The sequence below is a fragment of the Adiantum capillus-veneris genome, chromosome 9, assembly GCF_014529385.1.
Source record: "Adiantum capillus-veneris isolate H3 chromosome 9, ASM1452938v2, whole genome shotgun sequence".
NCBI classification, from domain to species: Eukaryota; Viridiplantae; Streptophyta; class Polypodiopsida; order Polypodiales; family Pteridaceae; genus Adiantum; species Adiantum capillus-veneris.
In genome coordinates, this window is record NC_140939.1 from 39725246 (window position 1) to 39750213 (window position 24968).

The 24968-nt window shown below is 48.5% G+C and overlaps 1 protein-coding gene across 5 annotated transcripts in view; it reads left to right on the top strand.

Annotated features, from left to right (window-relative positions):
• LOC147450378 (sucrose nonfermenting 4-like protein) overlaps positions 1-24968 on the top strand; it is an 87926-nt gene that overhangs the window by 44635 nt on the left and 18323 nt on the right. For 4 of the 5 annotated variants that reach the window (XM_086519623.1, XM_086519625.1, XM_086519627.1 and 1 more), the window contains exon 7: positions 19340-19462. The exons of the other annotated variant lie outside the window; for it this stretch is intronic. In XM_086519623.1, coding sequence (XP_086375749.1) covers positions 19340-19462 — 123 coding nt within the window. The remainder of the gene's footprint in view (positions 1-19339; positions 19463-24968) is intronic. 5 annotated transcript variants of the gene reach the window in all.

Below are 24968 nucleotides of genomic sequence, written 5' to 3' on the forward strand. Positions count from 1 at the left end.
TTCTGCTGTCCGCCACGTCATCACTTTGTGACAGGTAGTATGCATGATGTGATCAGTTCCTCTCTTGTTGAGAGAGCCCGCCTCGAAGTTAGTCCGAGATCTCCTATCGAGGTCTTTGGCTTTCGTCCCGGTATGGACGCTCTCATCACGGAGGAGTGCCTTGATGTGTTGTTTGCAATTCAACAGACTGCCTTCACTAGAAGATTTGTTGTTTCTTCTCTCTCAGGATGTGATATGATTTTGGGCATTCGATGGTTTCGTGAGACTAACGCTCTAATGGATTTTAAGACTAACACTATAACTCTCAATGCCACAAGTGATTCTCCAATTGTCATTCATGGAGAGGACATTGCTCGTTCTCCATCTCTCATTGCTAATATGCAGGACAAGATTGAAAGGATTCAGGAGAAGGAGACTCTCTCAGTCTCTTCTTCTCCAAAGCATGATACACAGGATTTGCATGATTGTGTGAAGCATGATGATGATTTGAATGACAATGATAAGCATGATGATTTGGATACCAATGATTTGCATGATGATTTGGATGACAATGACAAGCATGATGATTTGCATTATAAAGATGTGATTTCTCACAAGCATGATGAGTTGCATGAAAAGGATGTGATTGTTTACAAGAAGGATGTTGTGTTAGTGGATGCTTTTTCTAGCGAAGCTAACCTCGTTGTAGATTCGATCAATCACGAAACAGCGATCTTGGCTTTCGAGTCAAGGTCCAAAGAACCCCCACAAGACGATTCGATCATTCATGAAGAACCGATCTTGGCTCTAGCCTAGGTCCAAAGAACCCTCACAGGAAGTATTATGTGTTCGCATGATTGATATGCACGCATTGTTCGAGTGTTTCATTCGTGATCGTTTCCTGTATTTTAGTCAACATTGTTATGTGATCCCTTTTCCTAGGCATGACATATTGTATGTTGAGCACGTTTCTCTCATGGATGAGCACGAATGTATGCGGATTGTTCATGAAAAGTTGAAAAGTTTGTATGTAAGGAAGTCACATTCCCTGTCTCTTCCTTGGCATGACACAGTTTCCAAACGAGCACATGACACTATGAGAACCAAGCATGGGCATTTCCATTGTGATTTGCCACAGTTGATTGATTTCGATCAAACAGAAAAGATTCGATCTCATTGTTTGCATGTGTTTGATGAACGGGTTGTCACTCCATCTCTATGTTCATCTACATTGCGTACACAGTCTTTAACGAAGACAAGATTTTTTTCCTTCACTTTACATGGAACGGGTATGTTCATGGTTTTGTGTTGGAGATGGTTTCAGGAATTTTCAGCCATGGAGATTTTTGCAGATGGAAGAAGCAAGACTCTCGACGAAGTTGAAGCATCAAAGGAGCCAGAGAAGACTTTGTGTTGCTTTCGGCGCGGCCCAAAGAAGCAAGCATTGCAGACCTTTATGAAGTTCAAGTACCGCACGACCCACACATCAGAGTGGGCCGGCGAAGAGTCCCTTCCAGGATTCCGGATGCTATTGGGGATCTCCCTCGACGCCGTACAGTTCGGTACCAGTACCTCACTTTGAAAAGGAGGGGATGTCACGTGACACATCCAACCCTATGTGTCTATGGACAAGCTACAACATGATCAGGGTTCAGTCAGTCCAATCAAGTTTAGATTAGCAGTGATCTGACACTTTTGTGAGTCTATTCGTAGACCGTGCATGCCCAGTCACTTAGCATAGATGCATATTGAATATTCTCTAGTTGCACACAGCATAATTATCAGTATTCCCTTCAGAATCCATCAGATTCAGTCAGGAGAATTTTCCAATGCATTTAGCCTATTTTCCCTATTTTTGGTATTTTCACTTATTATTTTTAAGTGACTTTCCAACAAAAGTAGGTAGGGCAATTTTGCTAAGTTAATATATAAGCAAACCCAAGTTAACACTTTCTGGCAGAAGAGGTAGCAGGAGCTCTCCGCTCAACAGGAAACTTCTCAGGAGAACCGTAGAAACCCCCCCAACCTTGGCGCTACCTTCTCCATTCGCTAGCGTTTTTGGTTCCAACAATGACCCTCCAAGATCTGGCGTTTTCAGCATTGCCTAGATTGTCATCCTCACCAGCAATACCTAGCGACTGCAGATCCCCCATATCGTCATCAGATTCACTAACGCCTTAGAAGGCACTTCAGCGTTTTTGGATTTCAGGCCCAGATCAGCCTAGCATTTTTGGCTAAGCGATAGAGCAGCATCAGCGTTTGGTTTTCAGCCTGCTCTGCAGCCGAGTACTCAGCGTTTTCAGCATATACAGAAGGTAGCAGATACATCCCAATTGGTTGCAGAAGTTCCCCCAATTTCAGCCCATAAAAACGCAGCCAAACAGTCATTTTCAGCCACCGAAACAGTCCCGAAATTCAGCAGTTAGAAGATCTTAGATTTCAGCCATCAAGTCGTCGTCGTCATCACCGTCGTCGTCATCGGCATAGTCCAAGTTGCATCAGTCCATTGCATACGCATTGTACCACTTTGTGCAATCAAAAAGTAGACCACTCTCGCCGACAAGAGTGGGGCCTTCGGAGGAGGGTTTTACAACGTCTCTGGTGTCGTATCTCTCTTCTCTCTCTATCTCTCAGTCTCATTCACTTGCACGCACAGTGTCCATTCACTTTGTTTGTGATCATAGTACTTTCCATTAAGAACGGAAGGCTCTCCCTTCCATAAGAACTAAAAGGAACCTTGAGCACAGTTCGGAGCACTCATCTTGAGCAAAGCACAAACAATCATTCCGCTGCACCTAACAATCAATGCTATCGGGACAACCAAAATGGTTATGCCCTGTTTGAAAGCATCGAAAGCATCGGCCTTCTTGTGATAAGGTGTCTTGTTGTTGAGGCGTCAAACGAGGTCTTTGCGCTTGACTTTCACGAGACTCGAGAATTTGTTCGTTTTTGTCGAGAGTTGTGGTTAGTGGCCAGAGGTTCTTCTATGGTAAACTCCAGCTTTCCCTTCATCAGTTTGTAGCCGACCGCGGCATGATCCATAAGCTCTTGCATGAGACTTGCTTGGAGGGACAATATTCCTGCAATGGTGATAGTAGTCCAATGGTGTATCGCTCGCACTGGTCCTCCAAGGGAACGAACTAAAAGGACACCGGAAGGTACACGTTTGGTTATAGTCATCCATGGTTTCCGTGGCAAGCATTTTCAAGTTGCCCCATTTTGCCAAGATCTGGGCTTCAAAGCGAGAAGTCGTATAACCACGTGCAAATATTGTCTTGAAAACTTGCCAGGTCCTTGGAGCATGCGGTTGTGTCACGATTGAACTCCACCACTGCATAGCGTTATCTTTAAGAAATCCCGCTGCTCGAGACACAGTGAAAGAATGTCGCGAAGCTCGTCGAGGAGAACTACAAGTATTCTGTTGGATCCATGAACGCCATGTCTTGGGTTCTTTATGGCTTATGTCCTGTAAGACAGAGAGGTGAAGATAGGAGCACGCCCGATGCGCGATGAAGTAAGGGTAAGAGTGAGTGGATGGAAGCGTTGGTTTGCTTTGTCTATGCTTCGAAAAAACACACGCCTGAAGCTTTGATACCACTGTCACAAGACGGGCACCACGTGCCAACGGAAAAGAACAGATTGAACAAACGTTTAGCACTTCAATAACAACTAAATTGAAAGAGATAGACGACAAGGGGAGTGGCAGAGTTCCACCCCGAGAGAGCATTGGCCCCAAACCTTGGCGCCGCTTTCGGTATTTCTTTATATTACTTCAACTCGGTACAATGCCGGTACTCACGCTCTGCACCTTCATCCAGAAGAGTGCCAGAGACTGAGCCCTCTGCACATATTTAAAGGCCCTTGGCCTATGAAAAGCAGTTACATGAAAAGCTTCAAACTCAAAAGCATCTTGCCCAAAAGCTGCTAGCACAAAACAGGGTATTCCGTACACTGCCACGTCAGCACTTGTCAGTACAAAACACGGAAATTCGTATTGTTGCCACGTCAACATGGTCAGCGCAAAATTCGGAAATTCTGTACAGGTTGCCACGTCATCAGCTTCTATGCTGTGTGTGTGTGTGTGTGTGTGTGTGTGTTGTGGTCTGCTTTACTCTAGGCCCCATCGAACGCGAACCATAAGTTGGTTGGAACTTCTTCTGCTGTTGCTTCCCGTAGGGTTTAGGCCCCTTGGCCGCGATGCAGGTTGGCTCCGTTCTTTAGTGGTTAAACACGTCACTTCATGCTTACACGCTCAAAAGGGCAGGGTTGCCCTCTTGCCCCTTTCTTCTTTCTTTTCTACACAGAGGCGATGAGCGAATTTTTGGCCTCGTAGGAGGTTGGTTTGCGTGGCCTACAATTACCCATTCGGGGAGAGGAGCTTCTGTAGGCTGAGTTTGGTGATGATTCACGCATGTGAGGCCAACTTGCACGTATGTGAGCAGGCTTTGGAGGTGTTTTGTTGTGCATCGGGAGCATTGATCAAATAGCGAAAGACAATTGCTTTTTGGTTTGGTGATGCTCCCATGCCTCACTGATTTCGTTTAATTTCTCCAGGGAAGCTTGTTCGCTAGTTGGATTGTCAGGTTGGCTTGGACTTGTCACCTTAGTAGCAGACTCCCCCGCCCCCTCTACCACAATACGGGCACCTCGTGCCAATAGAAAAGAACAGAGTGAACAAACTTTTAGCACTTCAATAAAAACAGAACTGAGAGAGAGAGACGACATGCGACACAGAATGGCGGAATTCCACCCCAGAGAGTATTTGCCCCAAACCTTGGCGCCCCTTTCGGTATTGCTTTATATTGCATCAACCTAGTACAAGCCGGTACTCCAAACTCTGCACCTTCTCCAGGAAGCATGCCAGAGAATGAGCCCTGACCTCATATTTAAAGGCCCTTGGCTTGAAAAGCAGTTACAGTGAAAAGCCTTCAAAACTCAAAATCTTGTAGTCTCAAAAGCAATGCCAAAAGCTGCCAGCGTAATTTACGGAAATCCGTACAGCTTGCCACGTCATCAGCCAGTGCAAAATGCAAAAATCCGTACAGCCTGCCACGTCATCAGCCAACGTAATTTCCGGAACTATCGTACAGTTGCCACGTCATCAGCCAGCGGAAAACGCGAAAATCCGTACAGCCTGCCACATCACAGTCAGCGTAATTTTCGAAACTACCGTACAGCTACCACGTCATCAGCTTTGCGTGAGTGTGTGTGTGTGAGTCCTGCTTTATTTTAATCCCTTGAAGTCAGTGGGGCCCCATCGGACAAGGTCCCCATAAGTTGGTAGGACTTCTTTTTCTGCTACTTGTTCTTCTTAGGGTTTAGGCCCCTCGGCCGGCATCTGTAAGTTGGCTCCATTCTTTAGGCGACACGTAAGCATTTTGTGACATCTCCCCTTCTTGAAAGAGAGTAATCGTTCGCGATTACAGCATATCTGCAAAACAACTCAAGTTAGCAAAAAAAAAAATCCAAGGGTCATTCCGAGGGACCATTCCGAGGGACAATCAATTTTCTCTTTTTGTTAAGGAGTTAGCTTCTCCTTTCGGCTCTTTTGATCAAGGAGTTAGCTTCTCCTTTCGTCCAGATCGGAACTCTCGATATTCCGGCGTAGTAAAATTAGCCATCACACTCAGACCGTATTGATCTTCCACGGGTGTCTTGATGCACTAAAATTACATACCTAGGCAATCTCATCCAATTAGGAATATTCAGTGGTTGGCACATCACAATGCAACACAAATGCTCACATATGCATGTTACAAGACATAGAAACATAAAGCCGTCGATGAACACTCCTCCCACATAACCTAACAAGGTCCGGGCCGGGAGATACTCAACGACTCCCTCATCACTCCTCCCGCATAACCTAAAAAGGTCCGGGCCGGGAGATATAGAGGCCTTTTACAACCCAAATGCTCCCCAGACCGCAGCCTGCGTCGTTTGCAGGTGCTAAGAGTAACCACTGCTCAGACTTCTTAATACTCCTCCCGCATAATCATCCAGGTCCGGGCCGGGAGTCACAACAACAATACTCCCCCCGTAGAATAACCACAAGGGTCCGGGCCATGAGTAAAAACGACACTTTTCAATCATCATTTCTTACTACTCCACCCGGGAGTAAAATCACCAATCATTGAAACCAGTATTAAAAACAGAGTCAAACATATTAAATCGGCACCAAAACAAGTTCAAAACAATTACCATCCATTTCAAACAAATTTCAAACAAATTTTCACAAACAATACTTTCTAGCTATAAAGAAAAACAAGTAGAGAGAGTTTATTCGAGGTTTTGTTCGGACAACCGAACTTTGAGGACGACTGGCTTGTCCTTCTGCATCACGGTGATGGTTCGGTTCCGAACGTGGAGAGTCGCATCATTCTTGTCGTACCAAGGTATGCCCAAGAGAACGTCGCAATTGCCCAACTTCATGATGTGGAAATCAGCTTTTCCATGGTAATCTTGAATAGTCACTGGAAGAGCACCAATGAGCGGTACTACTTTCTGAGTTTGCCCTGTGGCTAGCTCAACTTCAATTTCTCCACCCTCTGCATCATAATCAAAGTGCATCTGCTTTAGGAATTTTGGATGGATGAAGTTCTCTGTAGCTCCGGGGTCAAAGAAAATAAGGGCTTTGAAGCCATTGACTTTACCATATGCTCGACACAATTCATTTGTACTCTCAAGGCGTATGCCATAAATATCAGGAACTAGTCCAATAGCGGGTCTAGCTCTCCTAGCAAGAGGTGGCGCTGGGGTCCTGTCGACCGTTGGTGCGGGCGTCGGCTCTTCTAGTCTATCAGTGCGTTTGGGACAATTAGAATGATTATGCCCTGTTTGAAAGCATCCAAAGCATCGGCCTTCTTTTAGTAAGGTGTCTCGTTGTTGCGGTGTCAAACGAGGCCTTTGTTGATTTTCACGAGACTCTCGAGAATTTGTTCGTTGTTGCCAAGAGTTGTGGTTAGTGGTCGGAGATTCTTCTGTGGTAAACTCTAGCTTTCCCTTCATCAGTTTGTAGCTGACCGCGGCATGGTCCATAAGTTCTTGCATGGTGGAGACTTGCTTGGATAGACAATATTCCTGCAATGGTGATGGTAGTCCAATGGTGTATCGCTCGCATTGGGCCTCCAAGGGAACAGACCTAAAGAAGGACACCGGAAGGTACACGTTGAGAAACCTTTGGTTATATTCGTCCATGGTTTTGGTGGCAAGCATTTTCAAGTTGCCCCACTCTGCCAAAATCCGGACTTCAAACATAGAAGTCATGTAACTACGTGCAAAAACTATCTTGAAAGCTTGCCAGGTCCTTGGAGCATGCAGTTGTGTCGCGATTGAACTCCACCATTGCATAGCATTATCTTTAAGAAATCGTGCTGCTCGAGAAATATTGGATTCTTTTGTATAGTTCCCTAAAGCATAGATGCTGTCGAATTGCTGTAGGAACTGCAATGCTTTCTTGTGATCTTTCACCCCGGAAAAAGTGAAAAATTTGACTTTCGTGCCGCCATCTTTGAAATCTTTGGGTTGGTTAGGCGCATATCCCGGGTATGGATAATAAGTGTATCCATATGGGCTCCAACCATTGTAGCCTGGTGGCGGTGGTGGAGGTGGGGGCAATGGCGGTGGCAAAGGCGGTTGTACTGGATCAAGGTCAAATGGTTGCACGATATTCTTGAAAACTCCCCCGATCGGAAAAGACGGCTGAGAAATTTGCCAGTTGGAAGCTCTCGTACTTTTTGATGGCGGAGGAGGAGGTACCACCTGGGTTTCAGAGGGGGTAACATGTAGTTCAAAAATTGTTGAAAACTTTGGAGCATCGGAGGATTCTATTGAGGATGCCGCGAAAGAATGTCGTGGAGTTCGTTGAGCAAAAACTGCAAATGTTCTGTTGAATCCATGAATTCCAAGTCTTCGGTTCTTTTGGCTTATGCCCTATAAGACACAACGATGAAGACGGGAGCGCGCTCGATGCGCGATGAAGTAAAGGGTGGGAGTGGCTAATGAGTCCAGGGTCAGAGCCCAAAGATACCTCAAATAAAATTCGAATAGCTCGATCCTGGTTTTGCAACTGTACGCTCGCTACTGGTGCTCGCCCCCCCCCTTGCTGCGCCATCGCTGCCCTCTCCCCCCCCCCCCCCCCCCCTCTCGCTGCCCCTGCGCGCTAACCTCTCCCCCCCCCCCCCCCCCCCCCCCCCACCCGTTGCCCCTGCACGCTGCTGCCCGCCCGCTGCCCCCCCCCTATTTTCGCGCTGCCCCACAGGCTGCCCGCTGCCCTCCTCTCGCGTTGCCATCCCCACCCCACCCCCCCCTTCCTCTTTGCTCCCGAAGGTCTTCTGCACGTGGCTCGGCAACGCTTTCTCTTCGGACAAGTGCTTGGCGTACTCGTTCGCAGATTTTCTTCATCGCCCGCTTCTCGACTCAGCAGTAGACACAGATGGAGGCTCCAGCTCCACCTCAGAGGGACTCGCCTGAAGCCCCCTCGCCCGACCCCGCTGAGCCCACCATTCGACTTGCTCTTACGCCGGCAGAGCAAGCGAGCCTTGCCACAGAGGTAGAACGCTTGCAGGCGACTTCTGTCATCTGCAAGGTTCTCGGCACTCGTCCCAGCAGAGGAGAGCTGCGAGATCTTCTCCAGGCCCGCCTCCTCGCAGAGGTGGGCAAGATCTTGGATATCCAGATTCTCGGACGGGGGTACTACCAGATTGAGTTCGAGAGTTCCGAGATGGCCTCCAAGGTCATAGCTATGAGTCCATTGGCCATCCGAGCAGCACGCGCCCACTTTCGACAGTGGCGACATGGTTTTGACCCGTCTTCGGATGTGCTAGTAGAGGAGGCGGACATCCCTATATCAGTCTGCTTTCCGGGTTTACGGAGGGAGTAACTTCCACTTCTCTCCAGGATTGGCTCCGCCATCGGAACTGTCCTGGAGACACCTCGTACGGCAGCATCAGTAGCTGCCAAGGCGGCTGGCATCCCTTCAGTTCGAGTTTTGGTCAGAGATACCCACACGCTCCCGAAGGTCATCCTTCTGCCTCGGGTGAGTGGGGGTTGGTTTAGACAGAGTGTGGAGTACTCGGGTCTCCCGAACCAGTGTTTCATTTGCAGACAGATGGGCCACCTAGCGAAGGCCTGTCCACGGAGGAGACCACGACCCGCACCGCAGCCTCAGCCCCAGCCTGCCAAGGCTGGGCCGCAGCCACAGCCAGCGACGCAGAGCACAGACCCAGCGCCACCCTCCGAGCCTGGGGCTCCAGCGGAGGAGGGGTGGCAGCAGGCCCGTGGCCTTCGACGCCAGGGGCCACAGCGACAGCCTGGCACTCAGAGTGGCCCCCTGGGGCCTACTCAGCAGCAGTGGGTTCCCACGGGGAACCGCTTTGGTCCTCTTGAGCAAGAGGAGCCCCCTTCGCCAGCCTCCACCTCCGCTTCACCCTCGCCAGCCGCTCCGCCTTCCGATCTCCCCTCCTCCTCCTCATACCCTCCCCCGCCCTCTGCTACCGCTCTCTCCCACCTCGCCCCCCCCATGTCTCTGCCGCCCCACCCCGCTTCTCCTCTCCCCCGTCCCCCCCAGCCCCTTCTCCCCCTCCTCCTGCTTCAGTACCACAGTCGGCTCTGGAGACTGGACCCTTGCCGGCTGCCAGGAGATCTCTTGGCAGCGCCTTCGCCACGAGTCGCCTAGCGAGAGAGGGTCAGCCCTTCTTGCGGCCCCCACTGCAGATTCAGACATCTCCTCTTGCAGCTATCCCTCGTGGTTTGACGAGCTTTGACCTCCGACGCCGCTGGGATTTCTTCGATTACGGGTTTACTCGTTTTCTTGGCGATTCCGCAGCAGACCACGAGGCAGCCTGCTTCAGAGTCCACGCTCTGTTCCTCGCCGCTAGGGGGACAGAGGCCTTGGACTCAGCAGTTGGTTTCTCCTTCCCCCTCTGTGGCAGGACTGAGACAGAGTGGTCCCTCGACTCAGTGGTGGGATGGTTGCATACACAGGTTCTCGAGTTCTCTCACCACATGGGAGAACTTGGCGTTACAGATCTGCTGCAGACTTTGTGGCCACTGGCCAAGTTTGCGGTGACACCCCCAGATTCAGCAGGATGTAGACACATTGTGGTATACTTTTTTGCTGATACGCAGTGTTTGCCTTGCTATGTATTCATTCATGAGGACTCCTGGACAGAGGAGGTTGCTTTACGCACGGCTCGCTCTACTTGGGCTTGGACCAGGCACTCACTGCAGTCTCGCCTATCTAGAGGACGCTCGGATGCGGATTACTCCCCATCCAAGCCTGCTTCGAAGATAGCTCGTCTTCTGCTGCGGCAGCATCTGTTCTCTCTCGCTCCCCATGAGGATCATCTCGTGGAACGTGCAGGGACTCGGTGGGCCCCAGTTTCAGCGACAGTGGGACCGATTGCGTCAGGAGCTTCAGCGATGCCTTGTGGGAGGAGAGATTGATCTCCTTATGCTTCAGGAGCACCATTTGTCTGAGAGCCGCATTCGGCGATGTGGTCAGATTTTGCGTGGACGCTATGATACCTTTTGGTCAGCTGCTTTTGGACCTGGAGGCATCCAGGGTGGGGTATGTATGACTATTGCAGACTCATTACAGCAGGCCATTGTGGGCAGAGGGATTATTGTACCAGGCAGGGCTCAGTGGATTACTATGCAGGTTCAGGGTAGCCTTGTGGGTTTCCTGAACATCTATGCGCCCAATGTGGCGAGTGCTCGTGCAGAGTTTTGGTCACAGATGGTTGAGTCTTTGCCACAGGTTGACCAGTGGTGTGTAGGAGGGGACTTCAACATGTTGGAGGACCCTGCTGACAGAATCGGAGGCAGCCATGATACTGTGCATGGAGTCGAGTTAGCAGCTTGGGAGAGGTTTTGTATGACGTTGAGGGTCTCGGATACATGGCAGCATTCTGGCTTTGTGAGGCCTCCTAAGAGTCTTGCCTTCTCTAGATCGGACCGCCGAGTGGGAGGAGTGAATCTATCGCGCATAGATCGCTTCTACACTAGTGACCACTTCAGTGACTTGGGGGGATCAGTGGGCATCCTGGCAGGGACATCCTTCTCGGACCATGCACCAGTGATCCTCACAGTGGCAGACAGGCAGAGGAGTGGGAGCACAATGCTTCGCATCCCAGAGCGGGTCTTGTTGGACTCAGCACTCAGAGAGAGGGTCGAGGCTCTATGGACAGAGGGCATGGACAGCCAGGCTCCACCTGCAGACAGAGTGGCCTCAGGCCTAGCTCAGCTTAGCCACTTCTTTCTCCAGGAGTCTTTGGCTCGACGGGCTGCAGCGAGAGGAGGAGCAGCGTCTCAGACGAGGCATTGCTTCACTACAGAGGATGCAGGAGCAGCATCCAGACAGTCCATGGTTGGAGGAGCAGCTTCAGCAGGCTCGACAGGAGCTTGCTTGCACAGAGGAGAGGCGCCATGAGTTTGCCTTCCACCGGCATGCATCTCAGTGGACTCAGGTGGGTGACAGGGTGACAGGTGTTTTTTTTGAGACAGTGGGACCTCGGCACTCGCATGCCAAGGTCAATCAGTTGAGGAGACCCGATGGGTCAGTTGTTTGTGAGCCAGAGGATATGCGTGTAGTTGCTACTGACTTTTACCGTGAGCTTCTGTCGGCTGAGCCTGAGTCAGAGAGGCAGGATGCATGCATGGAGCAGGTTTGGGCATAGATGCCTTGTCTTGTGACTGAGGAGATGCGGCAGAGGCTTGAGTTACCTCTTCAGCTTGAGGAGCTGCACACGGCTCTTAGGGCCCTCCCTCGTGGTAGCTGTCCAGGTGAGGATGGGCTGACTCCCAGCTTCTTCTTGGAGTACTGGGACCTGCTTGGCCCAGATCTTTGTAGTGCCTTTCAGTACATTCTGCACACAGGAGTGATGCCGGACAGCATGAGTGAGGGCCTGATTTACCTCATTCCTAAGGAGGGCGGCTCCTTGGATGAGATTCGACAGTGGCGTCCCATCACCATTCTCAACTCAGCCTACAAAATTCTTGCCAAGGCTCTGAGTTTGAGGATTCAGCCACTTTTGGAGAGCCTTATACATGGGACTCAGACAGGTTTTGTCAAGGAACGCAGTATCCTTGACAACATCTTCACTTTTTGGGAGGCTTCTGCCCTTGCACGGCTCCGTGGGGAGGACCTTGTGATTCTTCTTCTCGATTTTGAGAAGGCATACGACAGAGTTGACTGGGACTTTCTAGAGGGCACGCTACGTAGGATGGGCTTCTCAGAGGCTTGGATCAGAGGGGTGTCAGCTTTGTACAGACAGGCCCACAGTCAGGTGCTTTTGGCAGGAGGTAGAGGTGAGCGCTTCATGCTCACACGATCGGTCAGACAGGGTTGTCCTCTTGCCCCCTTTCTCTTTCTGTTCTATGCGGAGGCGATGAGCAGATTTTTGGTGTCACAGCAGGTTGGTTTGAGGGGCTTAGCACTCCCTATACGGGGAGATGAGCTTCTGGACGCTGAGTTTGCCGACGACTCAGCCTTGTACTTAGAGGGCCAGGAGGCCAATTTACACAGATGTGGGCAGGCTTTGGAGACCTTCTGCTGTGCATCGGGCGCACTGATCAACTGGAGAAAGACAGTGGCTTTCTCAGTTGGTAGTGCTCCTGTGCCAGATTGGATGCCAGGAGAGGGTTTCAGGTGGATTCCTCCAGGGACTGCAGTTCGGTACCTGGGTTGTCAGGTTGGTTTGGATTTGTCCCCCAAGCAGCAGATTGCTCCTCTTCTCCTGTCCATCAGGAGAAAGCTGTTACACTGGAGCTCAGCACGACTTTCGCTGGCTGGTAGAGTAGTAGTTGCCAACCAGGTTTTGTTGGCGACTATGTGGTACATCACTTCTTGCTGGATCTTCTAGAGTTCTTGTATCAGCCAGGTAGAAAGGCTGATCAGGAACTTCCTTTGGTCTGGTCGCGACACTCAGATTGCCCGAGCCAAGGTGGCTTGGTCGGTCATCACACTTCCTTGTTCTCAGGGAGGGCTTGGGATCATTGATCCAGCACAGCAGAGCAGAGCCCTTCTTGGGAAGTTCGTCGTCAGAGGACTTCTTCCGGGCGAGGAGCCCTGGAAGGAGTTCTTGTTGCAGAGGCTTCGTGCCAGGGTGCCTCATGCAGGAGGCCCTTGGCAACCTTCGACCAGATGGATCTTTACAGAGTTGCGCCGAGTTGGTTTGAGCAGGAGACTGGAGGACCGATTCGCTGTGAGTTTGCTTCGGTCTTGGGAGCTATTGCGGCGTGGCCTAGAGCAGCGACAGCCGACGTGCACGGAGGAGCGCCTACGGCAGCCCCTCGTCTGGAACCCCATGGTTAGCACTCAGAGAGGCCACTTGGTTGGGAGTAGGCCTCATGTTTCTTGGGGTCCCATGGCAGCAGGTCCAGCGCGCTCTCTAGGTGACTGGCTAGAGTTCACAGGTCTGTCAGAGGAGGTGCAGGTTGTCCAGCTACAGGGCATGAGAGGGGTTCAGAGCATGTGTCAGGACATCTCAGAGTCAGTTCCAGTTGATTGGCTCACGCCTCTCGAGCCAGTAGCACCCCGGTGGATGGGAGCCTTCACACGACTGGAGGTTCTCATTTCAGTCAGGGCTTGCTCAGAGACTGTCCCAGCCCTGTTCTTCGAGCTTCAGGGTGGGGGACGATTACAGAGAGTTGCAGTAGAGGCCCCGCAGGTAGCAGAGTGTTGTTTCCAGAGGATCCGAGTTGTGGGCATCTGTGGGAGGACTTGCGTCATAGACCCTGACCCAGCAGCTCTTGAGGCAGGACACTGGAGGCTATGGGCTTGGGAGTGCTGTCCACTGGCACGAGTACAGTGGGATCCTGGTGAGTGGCTATGGAGGGACCCATTCTCTTCTGCAGACCGCCCAGGAGTCCCTTTCTTTCAGTACACTGTTCGGCTTGGACGTCATATACTTGCAGCACAGAGAGAGGCCCGCCCCGCTGCAGCACGTCATTGGCAGGAGGAGGGTCTCACAGTTGAGTTCTTGGCAGCTTTTTGGCAGAGGCTGTGGGACTCCAGACAGCCGAGGCGCGTCACCTTGTTCCAGTGGTTGGTTGCACACAGAGCCACAGCAGTAGGGAGCTGGCTTGTACATTGTGGTCTCTTGGCCGCATGTACAGCCTGTGACCAGTTGGTGGAGAGTCAGCGACACTGTCTTTGGGACTGTCCCTCGGCCCAGCAGGTGTGGCTACGAGTTCTTCGGCTGATGCCTGCCCTCTCCACGGCTCGACAGTTCACTTGGGGGGCGGCGGCTTGGTCCACCCTCACGGGCCCTGCACTTCAGTTTGAGCTATCTTCCACCAGCAGGATGATAGTGATATAGGGGGGTCGACCTACACTCCAGCCTGCTACAGACCTTACTCCACAGTAGTGGAGCAGTGAGAGAGCGGAGTGTTGGGAGCTCATCAGCGGCCTAGCTCTCTGGTTCATCTGGCGGGCCCGTTGTTTCCGCATCTTTGAGGCTCGCCTTGTACCACCAGCAGAGACTGTTCGTGACTTTTGGCTAGAGCTGATCCATACTCTCAGAGGACAGCTTGAGGGACTACAGGGCTGCTCCGACCGCATGCGGGAGCGCCGCGAGGCTTTCCTTCGTCTCTGGCGCCCTGGGCCGTTTTACTCCATGGTCCAGGGGGTGCTCAGATGGCACTACTGTCCACCTGTGTGGCTTTTCCCTCCTCCCATCTCTTGATTTAGCCCTATTGTATATATGTTGTTTTTTCATTGGGAGAGTCTCCCCATCATGTTTGTTGTAGCCCTCTCCTGCAGAGGTGGATGTAGCCCTATGGGCAGCTTTCATTAACTAATAGAAGGATCTTTTTCTCGAAAAAAAAATAAAATTCGAATAGCTCTGTCTGCTCTTTTGTAGGACCAGTATGCTTTCAGAAAAGCACAGGCCTGATGCTTTGATACCATTGTCACAAGACGGGCACTACGTGCCAATAGAAAAGAACAGATTGAACAGACTTTTAGCACTTCAATAAAAATGGAATTGAGAGAGAGAGAGACGACACCTTACACGGAATGGTGGAATTCCACCCCAAAGAGTATTGGCCCCAAACCTTGGCGCCCCTTTTAGTATTGCTTTATATTGCATCAACCCAATACAAGCCGGTACTCCAGACAATGCACCTTCTCCAAGAAGCATGCCAGAGAATGAGCCGTAACCTCATATTTAAAGGCCCTTGGCCTAAAAAGCAGTTACAGTGAAAAGCCTCCAAAGCTCAAAAGCTTCTAGTCCCAAAAGCAATGCCGAAAGCTGCCAGCGTAATTTACGGAAATCCGTACAGCCTGCGTCAAGTCATTAGTCAACGTAATTTCCGAAACTATCGTACAGCTGCCACGTCATCAGCCAATGCAAAACGCGAAAATCCATACAGTCTGCCACGTCATCAGCTTTGCGTGAGTGTGTGTGAGTCGTGCTTTATTTTAATCCCTTTATGTCACTTGGGCCCCATCGAACGGGGTCCCCATAAGTTGGTAGGACTTCTTCTTCTTCTGCTACTTGTTCTTCTTAGGGTTTAGGCCCCTCGGCCAACATCTGTAAGTTGGCTCCATTCTTTAGGCTTTGACACATCAGCAGTTTGTGACACCCTCCTAGTCATTAGGCGAAAGCTATTACATTGGAGCTCATAGAGGCTTTCTCTTGTTGACAGGGCTTTTGTGGCCAACCAGATGCTTTTGGCCACCATGTGGTACACATCACTTCTTGCTGGATCTTTTGGAGTTCTAGTATCAGCCAGCTAGAGAGGTTGATCAGGAACTTTCTGTGGACAGTGAGAGACATAGGCTCAGGCCAAAGTTTTTTCGGAGGTCATCACCTTACCTTCCTCTCGGGGGGGCTGGGTATCATCGATCTAGCACGATAAAGTAGAGCCGTCCTTGGGAAGCTCATTATCAAGGGTCTTCTTCCAGGGGAGGAGCCCTGGAAAGAGTTGTTCGAGTTGTGGGTATGAGAGGGAGGATTTGTATGCTTGATCTCTACACCATAGATCTTGAGACGTGACATTGGAGGCTCCGGGCTTAGGAGAGTCACCCTCTGTCGTGAGTGTAGTGGGACCCTTGGGAGTGGTTTTGGCAAGACCAGATGATCACCTAGGGATTCCTTGTTTCTAGTACACAACACGACTAGGGCGCCATATTCTGGCTACTCGGAGAGAGGCCCACCCAGCTGTAGCGGGTCACTGGCAGGAGGAGGGTCTCATTGCTGAATTCTTGAGCAGGCAGCCGAGGAGAGTCACCATGTTCCAGTGGCTTGTCGCCCATTGAGCTATCAGAGTGGGGAGCTGGTTGGTCTACAGTGGCCATCCGTGGGCTGTGCCGCGTGTGACCACCCACTTGAGTCACAGAAGCATTGTCTATGGGATTGCCCCATGGCGCAACAAGTTTGGCTTTGCCAACCTTGTTATGAGCTAGTCAATACACTTGGGGTGCTGCTGCGTGGTCCACCCTCATGGGCCCAACACTTTGTTTTGAGTTGTCCTCAGCTAGCAAGATGATTGTGATACAGGAGGGCCGACCCACACTACAACCTATCACAGAGCTTACGCCCCAGGAGTGGAGCAGTGATAGAGAGTTTGCCTAGGAGCTTATCTGTAGCCTAACCCTCTGGTTCATATGGAGAGCCCGGTGCTTCGGCATCTTCGAGGCCCGCCTCATGTCACCAGTGGAGACTGTACAAGATATATGGTTGGAGCTGATCCACACACTTTGAGGTCAATTTGAAAGGCTGCACGGCAGCTCCGATTATATGCAGGAGCACCACGAGGCATTTCTACGATTCTGGCAGCCAGGGCCTTTCTACACCATGGTCCATGGGGCTCCTAGATGGCATTACTGGCCACTAGTGTGGTGGTTTCCACCCACCATATCTTGATTTAGTCGTCATTGTACATATCTCATTTTTCATTGGGGAGTCTCCCCTCATGCTGATGTAGCCCCCCCTCTTGCGATGGGGCAGTTTGTAGCTCAATGGGCAGTTTTATTAACTAATAGAAGGATTTTTCTTGGATTTTTTTTTTTGGGGGGACTTGAGGGCGATTTGCTTCCATAACAATCCAATTGAGAGCACTTTGTATGTCAAACGTGAGGGTGATCTATTTCTCATCGTTGTTTTATATGTAGACGATTTGCTCATTACTGGTTTGAATGAGATGCACATTGCTGAATTCAAGGCTAAATTGAATGCTACTTTCAAGATGAAAGACTTGGGGTTTTTGCATCATTACATGGGCAAACAGTTTAAGCAGTGTGATGGAGGTATTCCTTTGTGTCAAGCAAGATACATAGAGACATTACAATGTAAGTTTGGACTTGAGGGCTACAAATCTATTGCTACCACAATGGAGATAGGTTTAAAATTGAGTCTTCATGATGCCAGAGATCTGATGTCACTCTTTATTAGACTGTTGTTCAATGCCTTATTTATGCATGCAATACAAGGTCGGATATTTAGTTTGCAATTTCACAGGTCAGCAGATTTATTCATAGCCTAGGGTCTAAGCATTTGCAAGCTGTTAAAAGGATCTTTCGCTACTTGAGTGCCACTTTACATCTTGGGTAGTTTTATCCCAAGGGGGGATCATTGCCACCAGATTTGCATGCTTTTTCCGACTCAGATTGGACTGCTGGTTATGACACACTAGTATCGACAAATGGTTTTTGTTTTATGCTCGACAACTCATGCATATCATGGTTGAACAAGAAGCAACCTATTGTGGCCACTTCTGGTTGTGAAGCTGAGTACAGGGTAGTCGTCACAACTACGGTTGAGTGTGTATGGCTCAAACGCCTTATGGCTCATTTGGGCGTTGGACAAGACACTGCGAATATCATCTACACTGACAGTCAGAGCGCATTGGCAGTTGCAAGGAACAGAATTTTTCATGCTCGCACAAAGCACATTGAGGTGCATTATCACTATGTCAAGGAGAGACTTTCAGCAGAGAGACCATCTTGGCTTATGTGCCGACATAGAACAACCTTGCATATCTTTTCACGAAGGCATTGCCTCGTGAGAAGCTAGCTTTGTGCAAATCTTTGGGTTTGCCTCCCTTTGTGGATTGATCATGTCCTCAGGGCATGGCAATTCTTTATACACTATGTGCCAGCTCTCGTTCACCGCATCATCACTAGGCAGGATTTGTTACCATATATGTGGTAGTGATGTGTGTGAACACACTTAGGACCGCCGGGGTACTTTTTTCCTCCCTAGGAGTTTTTTCCCTCTATGCATTCTATATATGCCCATCACTCTAGGGATAACTAATCTTTCTATTTTGCACACTAAGCAATACACTGTCTGTTATCTGCCTTGAGCTTCTTCATCTTCTCCAAGTTGTGTGCACATTCCTGCAACCCTAATTCCAACAGACCCTAGTTGAGTACTCGTTGTGAAATGTGTGATGATGGACAAGTTTCCCCTCGTGAGCGATATAGAGTAAATGGATGATTTATGATACTTAACATTAGGAAGATGATGGGGTCTGAGAGGGTCTCTTAATTGCCATGAGACTATGGAGGTAATTAAAATTTTTACAAATAGATATACAACATGTGTGCAAGAATGTTGGGTGCGTAATGTAGGTCTAGGAGAGGTCATAAGATGCACTTTTTCCCTCCAAAAAGGAGGTTGACAGTTTTGCGACTTTTGGCCGTTCATAACTTGTACATACAATGTTTGATTTAAGTAGAGATTATAGATTTAGAATCTAAACACCTAGCTCTTTTCGTAGATTTGCTACATGATATTGTTTTTCTTGCTAGATTCGAACTTCATCTTGGAAGGACTTAAGTTAACTAACCGTTTTTGTCCGTTAGAATTCAAAAGTTTTTCTTTGGAGCAAGGTTTGACTCTTGAAACTGCCAAATAAAAGGTCTTTCTAGACCCCATTCTCTTTGTAATGAATGTAAGTGCACATTTACATGTTAACGTGTAAAAGTCGTCATGTATTATTATACCTGAGCTGTCAAAAATTGTTGTGTATTGTCTTTGTAGCAATGTACAGGAAAAGGTAAAGCCTTAAGAGAGTTGTTCATGTACCTTTTGTCCTTTTTTTTTTGGGACATCCAGAACACCACACACACACACACACCACTTATACGTACGTGTAATATATATGTTTTTCAATGTTTAAAGACATAAATCAATACATGTCTGCGTAGTGCACTCTCAAATTTTGTTACCTTCATAGCCGTGATCTGGTTCCGTTTAATGTAAGGATAATCACTAAGAAAATAGGGGTTTGGTAGAATTGATTACTTCATATGTTTGTTAAAAATTTATTACGTGAACAAGAAATTTTATCAATGCTGTAGGGCACTCATTTAAAAGGCTAGCTTATGTGGTATATATTCCTTTTGAGCTAGATTGGAGATCAAAGAGCTATATTATCAGAAGAGGAACTGGAATCCCATACCATAGCTGCTTGGAAGGTTGAGAAAAGCAGGTTGGCAGAGACTATGCAAAGAAGAAGAGTACCTTTTCAATATGTATGAGCTTCTGGTTTGACATCCTTGACACATTTATGACAATACTGTAACTAACGTGGTTTTAGTTCGCAAGTCGTATGGTTAAGTTTCTGTTTCATGATATTTGTATTTTCATGGAGCTAGTGTTATTTAATTCAATTACGGCTACTTATGTACGGTCACAGCATTCAGGGCCAGTTGGGGGAAGTAACCAAGTACTTTAGCACCACCTAAGTCAAGTTCGGTTGTGTTTGTATCTTCAAAGAACAGCAGGTTCTCATCAAGTCATGTTGGAGACTTTTGTACTAACATTCTCAATAATCACCTATACCCATATTCTTCCTATTACATAAGTACTCTTACATATGCTCCTTTCCATGAATTCAGCAATACTTTGACTTCCTTACACATGACTTTCTCGCGCGGATAGGTACAATGCCGTACAATGTGACTCGATACATGATGATTACATCAAAGAGACACGGATGGTTCCATCTTAGCCGCTGCCCCTCCGATACAATTGGTTCCCTATAAGAGCATAGTCTCTTGCTTCAGTTTGAATTCCTCTTTGCATGTGTCATGATTCACATGCTATGAGGATGGCTATAGGGCAGCTTAAGGTATCCTTGCATTAGCTGGGACCAAGGCAGGAAGAGCAGCAGGCACCATGGGAGATGAGGATTTTACAGATATGGAAGCAGCACAGATAAGAGTGAGAGGAGCATTTGATTAGGGGCACATGTCGTTCTCTCTCAAGAGAATTTTGGTTTGCTTGGGGGAGTGATGGAATGCCGCAACAGCAGACCAGGTCAGACAGTGTCATTCTTGAGTATTCGGCTTGCATTGGTCAGCATATTCTCTTGAGGCAGCGGATTCAGGATTCTAGACGCACATAGCTACTCTCTTGACTGGATGCCGGTCTGTCCCATGCTTTTACTTTTATAGGTACTGGTCTTATTTATGGAGCTTGCGTAGCAGTTGCATATATTGTACTGTATGTGGATGATTGCAGTCACAAACTGCTATGTGTCAAAGCCTAAAGAATGGAGCCAACTTGCAAATGCTGGCCGAGGGGCCTAAACCCTTAGAAGAACAAGTAACAGAAGAAGTCCTACCAACTTATGCGGACCCCGTCCGATGGGGCCCCAAGTGACATGAAGGATTAAGATAAAGCAAGACCCACACACACGCAAAAAAAACTGATGACGTGGCAGATTTCCAAAAATTGCGCTGGCATGATGACGTGGCAGGCTGTACGACTTTCCGCGTTTTGCGCTGGCTGATGACGTTTCAGCAGTACGGATTTCCATGATTTACGCTGGCAGCTTTTTGGCTTTGCTTTTGGACGAGATGCTTTTGAGTTTGAAGGCTTTTTATTGTAAATTGCTTTTGCGGCCTAGGGCCTTTAAATATGAGGTTAGTGCTCATTCTTTGGCATGCTTCCTGCCAAAGGTGCAGAGTCTCGAGTACCGGCTTCTACTGTGTTAATGCAATATAAAGAAATACCGAAAGGGGCGCCAAGGTTTGGGGCCAATACTCTCTGGGGTGGAATTCCGCCACTCCGTGTCGCGTGTCGTCTCTCTCTCTCTCTTAGTTCAATTGTTATTGAAGTGTTAAAAGTCTGTTCAGTCTGCTCTTTTCTATTGGCACGTGGTGCCCGTTTTGTGACAGTGGTATCAGAGCATCAGGCGTGTGCTTTTCTGAAAGCATACCGGTCCTACAAAAGAGCAGACAGATTTTATTTGAGGTATCTTCGTCCTTCAACCCGGGCTTATTAGCCACTCCCACCCTTACTTCATCGCGCATCGGGCGCGCTCCCATCTTCATCGCAGTGTCTTACAGGGCATAAGCCATAAAGAACCCAATACTTGGAATTCATGGATTCAGCAGAATACTTGCAGTTTCTGCTCAATGAGCTTCACGACAGTCTTTCGCGGCATCCTCAATAGAATCCTCCGATGCTGCAAAGTTTTCAACAATTTTTGAACTACATGTTACCCTCTCTGATGCCCCAAGTGGTACCTCCTCCTCCGGCACCAGAAAGTACGAGAGCTTCCAATGGACAATCTTCTCAATCGTCTTTTCCGATCGGAGGAGTTTTCAGGAATATGGTGCAGCCATCTGACCAGATCCAGTGTAACCGCCTTTGCCACCGCCATTGCCCCCACCTCCACCACCACCGCCGCCACCAGGCTACAATGGTTGGAGCTCATATGGATACCCTTATTGTCCATACTCGAGATATGCGCCTAACCAACCCAAAGATTTCAAAGATGGCGGCACGACAGCAGTTAAATTTTTCACTTTTTCCGGGGTGAAAGATCGCAAGAAAGCATTGCAGTTTCTACAGCAATTCGACAACATCTATGCTTTGGGAAACTATACAGAAGAATCCAAGATTCTCGAGCAGCGGGATTTCTTAAAGATAATGCTATGCAATGGTGGAGTTCGATCGCGACACAACCGCATGCTTCAAAGACATGGCAAGCTTTCAAGACAGTTTTTGCACATAGTTACATGACTTCTATGTTTGAAGTACGGATTTTGGCAGAGTGGGGCAACTTGAAAATGCTTGCCACCGAAACCATGGACGAATATAACCAAAGGTTTCTCGACGTGTACCTTCCGGTGTCTTTCTTTAAATCTGCTCCCTTGGAGGCCCAGTGCGAGCTATACACCATTGGACTACCATCACCATTGTAGGAATATTGTCTATCCAAGCAAGTCTCTACCATGCAAGAACTTATGGACCATGCCGCGGTCGGCTACAAACTGATGAAGGGAAAGCTAGAGTTTACCACAGAAGAATCTCCGGCCACTAACCACAACTCTCCGCAACAACGAACAAATTCTCGAGAGTCTCGTGAAAGTTAACCACAAAGGCCTCGTTTGACACCTCAACAACGAGACACCTTACTACAAGAAGGCCGATGTTTTGGATGCTTTCAAACAAGACATAACTATTTTGGTTGTCCCCAACCCACTGACAGACCTGCGGAGCCAACTCCCGCGTCGACGGTCGACAGAAACCCAAGACCATCTCGAGCCAAACGAGCTAAACCGGCCATTGGATTAGTACCTGACATCTATGGCACGCCTTGAAAGTACAAATGAATTCTGTCGAGCATATGGCAAAGTCAACGGTTTGAAAGCCCTAATTTTCTTTGACCCAGGAGCTACAGAGAACTTTATCCATCCACAATTCTTGAAGCAGACGGACTTTGATTATGATGCAGAGGGTGGAGAAATTGAAGCTGAGCTAGCCACAGGGCAAACTCAGAAAGTGGTACCACTCATTGGTGCTCTTCCAGTGACTATCCAAGATTATCATGGAAAAGCCGATTTCCACATTATGAAGTTGGGCAATTGTGACATTCTATTAGGCATGCCTTGGCATGACAAGAATGATGCGACTCTCCAAGTTCGGAACCGAACCATCACCGTGATGCAGAAGGGCAAGCCAGTCGTCCTCAAAGTTCGGTTGTCCGAACAAAACCCTGAATGAACTCTCTAGTTGTTCTATGGTTAGATACTTTTGAACTTTGTTTGAGAAAGTATTGTTTGAAATTTGTTTGAAATGGATGGTATCTGTTTTGAACCTGTCTTGGTGCCGATTTGAATTGTTTGACTCTGGTTTTAATACTGGTTTCAATGATTGGTGATTTTACTCCCAGGTGGCGTAGTGAGAAAAGATTTTTGAGAATGCTTGTTCATACTCATGGCCCGGACCCTTGTGGTTATTTGCGGGGGGAGTATTGAATGATTGAAAAGTGTTGTTTTTACTCATGGCCCGGACCCTTGTGGTTATTTATGGGGGGAGTATTAAGAAGTCTGAGCAGTGGTTACTCTCAACACCTCCAAATGACGCAGGCTACGGTCTAAGGGGCGTTTGGTTGTAAAAGGCATCTATATCTCATGGCCCGGACCTTGTTAGGTTATTTGCGGGAGGAGTGATGAGGGAGTCGTTGAACAGCTCATGGCCCAGACCTGGATGGTTATTTGCAGGGGGAGTGTTCATCGGCGGCTTTATGTTTCTATGTCTTGTAACATGCATATGTGAGCATTTGTGTTGCATTGTGATGTGCCAACCACTGAATATTCCTAATTGATGAGATTGCCTGGGTATGTAATTTTAGTGCATCAAGACACCCGTGGAAGATCAATACGGTCTGGGTGTGATGGCTAATTTTACTACACCGGAATATCAAGAGTTCCGATCTGGACGAAAGGAGAAGCTAACTCCTTGATCAAAAGAACTGAAAGGAGAAGCTAACTCCTTAACAAAAAGAGAAAATTGATTGTCCCTCGGAATTTTTGAGCTAACTTGAGTTGTTTTGCAAATATGCTGTAATCGCGGACGATTACTCTCTTTCAAGAAGGGGAGATGTCACAAACTGCTGACGTGTCAAAGCCTAAAGAATGGAGCCAACTTGCAAATGCTGGCCGAGGGGCCTAAACCCTAAGAAGAACAAGTAACAGAAGAAGTCCTACCAACTTATGCGGACCCCGTCCGATGGGGCCCCAAGTGACATAAAGGATTAAAATAAAGCAGGACCCGCACACACGCAGGGAAAAAAAAAAAGATGACGTGGTAGATTTCCAAAAATTGCGTTGGCATGATGACGTGGCAGGTTGTACGGATTTCCGCGTTTTGTGCTAGTTGATGACGTTTCAGTAGTATGGATTTCTGTGATTTACGCTAGCAGCTTTTTGGCTCTGCTTTTGGACCAGATGCTTTTGAGTTTGAAGGCTTTTTATTGTAAACTGCTTTTGGGGCCTAGGGCCTTTAAATATGAGGTTAGGGCTCATTCTCTGGCATGCTTCCTAGCGAAGGTGCAGAGTCTCAAGTGCCGGCTTCTACTGTGTTGATGCAATATAAAGAAAGGCCGAAAGGGGCACCGAGGTTTGGGGCCAATACTCTCTGGGGTGGAATTCCGCCACTCCGTGTCGCGTGTCGTCTCTCTCTCTCTCTCAGTTCAGTTGTTGTTGAAGTGTTAAAATTCTGTTCAATCTGCTCTTTTCTATTGGCTCGTGGTGCCCGTTTTGTGACAATTGCTCATGCTGGTCTACCTGTAGGGACATGGGCTGGTAGTGCTGGTCATGATCCAACTTGTACCAGATGTACTTTGCATGTGAATGAGAGCATCTGCTAGTGTCTTTGGTGTGGAGTCTGCGCAGGCTTGGGGTGCAGTCTGTTGGTTGGTACAGTTTCCGGGCTCTCACCTTATTTATGAGGGGGAAGGGGGAGACCCGGTCTGTGTTGATGGATCTTGATTATAGACGAGGTACCTTGGAAATACTGCTAGATACTTCTCACGCCTTTGAGATGCATCCTTGTGAGACAGTTTTCTCTATTTTGGCTTCTCTAGCCCTATGGATGATATGGCAGGCCAAATGCAGGCATGTCCTGAGGGGTGAGCCTTCTACCTCCATGGACACTCTCAGCCGTATATGGACAAAGATATTTCTCACTTCACGCAGCCAGTGGGATATTTTAGGTGGGTCTTCAAGGGCAGTGGAGGAGTGT